General features: G+C 41.0%; 1 protein-coding gene across 1 annotated transcript; it reads left to right on the top strand.

Annotated features, from left to right (window-relative positions):
- The first annotated feature begins 250 nt into the window (after positions 1 to 250).
- LOC100031446 (DNA primase subunit 1) lies at positions 251 to 1,570 on the top strand. Its single transcript, XM_016429632.2, is given in 3 exon segments — positions 251 to 628; positions 631 to 855; positions 857 to 1,570. Coding segments are annotated over 3 exon segments (1,317 nt in total).
- Positions 1,571 to 2,107: the final 537 nt, after the last annotated feature.

The following is a 2,107-nucleotide window of genomic DNA, read 5'->3' as shown; positions in this document are numbered from 1 at the left end:
GAGGAGAAAGAGCTTGAAGACCTTAGAATGCTCTAAGATAGCATTAGGAAATGAATTAAAGTTTTGCACAGCCAGCTGCAGTGAGGTTCCATCTGAGGAGAAATATTATGATTAATGTTAGATCAACCAGTAAATGTTGTTTCATGACTCTACACAAATGTGAGTTGCCGAGGGATTCCTATTTCCCACCAAACTGTGAGGTTGGGGTGACTTCCCACCAGTGGGGCTGTCAGGCAAAACCCCCGAGCCCATGGAGGCCTTTGACTGGGCTGAGCTGCCTGAGCTGCTCAAGCTGTACTATCGAAGGCTTTTCCCCTTCTCCTACTACTATCGCTGGCTCAGCTATGGCAAAGTGGTGAAGAATTATTTTCAGCCCTGGGAGTTTTCATTCACTCTGAAAGATGATATATACATTCGCTACCAGTCTTTCAACAACCAAAGTGAAATGGAAAAGGAGATACAGAAGTTGATTCCCTATCAAATTGATATTGGAGCAGCATATTCCCACAGACCCATCCAACACAATATGGTGAAGCTGGGGGCTTTTCAGGCACAGGAAAAAGAGCTGGTGTTTGACATTGCCGTGATGGACTACGACGACATGAGGAGGTGCTGTAGTTCTGCTGTAGTTCTGTATGTTCCAAATGCTGGACCCTCGTGACAATGGTCATCTACATCATCAACAGAGCTCTGAAAGAGGATTTTAAATTTAAACATTGCCTCTGGGTATGTTCCAGAAGGATAGGTGTTCATTGTTGGATCTGCGATGATGCCTTCAGAAAATTGTGCTCAGCATTCTGCTCTGGGATAGTAGAATATCTAAGTCTTGTGAAGGGAGGAGAAGACATGAAAAAGACAAGTTCATCTCGGCACAAAGATTCACCCTTTCCTCAGAAAATCAATAAACATAGTAGAAAAATATTTTGAAGACTATGCCCTGGCTGGTCAAGATATTCTTGAAAACAAAGAGAACTGGGATAAGATTTTAACTCTTATTCCTGAATCTCTTCATGCTGATCTTTAGCAAGGATTCCAAAGATGTCACAATTCAGTCCAGCATTGGGAATATTTGAAGAAAGTAGCGAGCAAAAATCGGCCTGTTAGAAATGAGAAATTTGTACCCTGGGTAGAGTGTGAGATCATGCTACAGTACTATTTTCCTTGTCTGAATATTAATGTTAGCAAAGGAATGAATCACTTATTGAAGAGTCCATTCAACATTCACCCTAAAACAGGTCGTATTTCTGTTCCTACTGATTTGCAGAAAGTGGATCAATTTGACCCCTTTGCTGTTCCTACCATAAGCCAGATCTGCCATGAATTAGTTGTGGTGTCCACTAGCGAAGAGGATGGGAACAAGGAGAATAAAGTTGAGGCTGAAGTGAAGCCTTGCAGGAGGGATTATAAGAAAACCAGTCTAGCTCCTTATGTGAGGAGTTTTGAACAATTTTTGGAAAAACTGGATAAGTCCAGAAAAGGAGAACTTCTGAGGAAGAGGGATACACAGAGACTTCTGAAGTCAACGGCTCCCTTTATACCCACGTGGATTTCTCTGACCTTCAACCAATAACCATCTCTGACCTTCAGCATTCAAACCTGTAATAATATACTGGATCATACACCATGTCATTGAAGAAAAAAAGAGAAATATGCAAACAGAGTAGGAATCTTGCTTTCAAAGATTCCAGATCATTAGTTTTCTGGGTTTTTGGAAACAATGTGGGCCCCCCTTTAATAATATTTTTTGGTAACAAAAGTGTATTGCTCAGATGCCTTTAATAATAAAACAAAAGTTTTCAAAGATCTTAATTTCAACTCAGTGGAAACAGCCAAAAGATTTTCCTGGTAGAGGAAGAGTTTGTCCTTAAGTCTCAGCTAGTTAAATTTATTGCCTTCATGATTTTTCTGAGTCACAACAGAACTTTTCTGGGTTTCTGTTGACCAGCTCCTGTGCCTAGTCATCACAATTAATTGTTTTTCACCTTCACCTTCTGTCTTAGAGTTAATACTATGTATTGGTTCCATGGCAGAAGAGTGGTAAGGGGTAAGCAATATGGGTCAAATGACTTGCCCAGGGTCCCACAGCTAGAAGTGTCTGAGGCCACAT

This window comes from Monodelphis domestica, chromosome 1 (assembly GCF_027887165.1).
Source record: "Monodelphis domestica isolate mMonDom1 chromosome 1, mMonDom1.pri, whole genome shotgun sequence".
NCBI classification, from domain to species: Eukaryota; Metazoa; Chordata; class Mammalia; order Didelphimorphia; family Didelphidae; genus Monodelphis; species Monodelphis domestica.
This window is presented reverse-complemented; position numbering and strand designations above follow the sequence as displayed.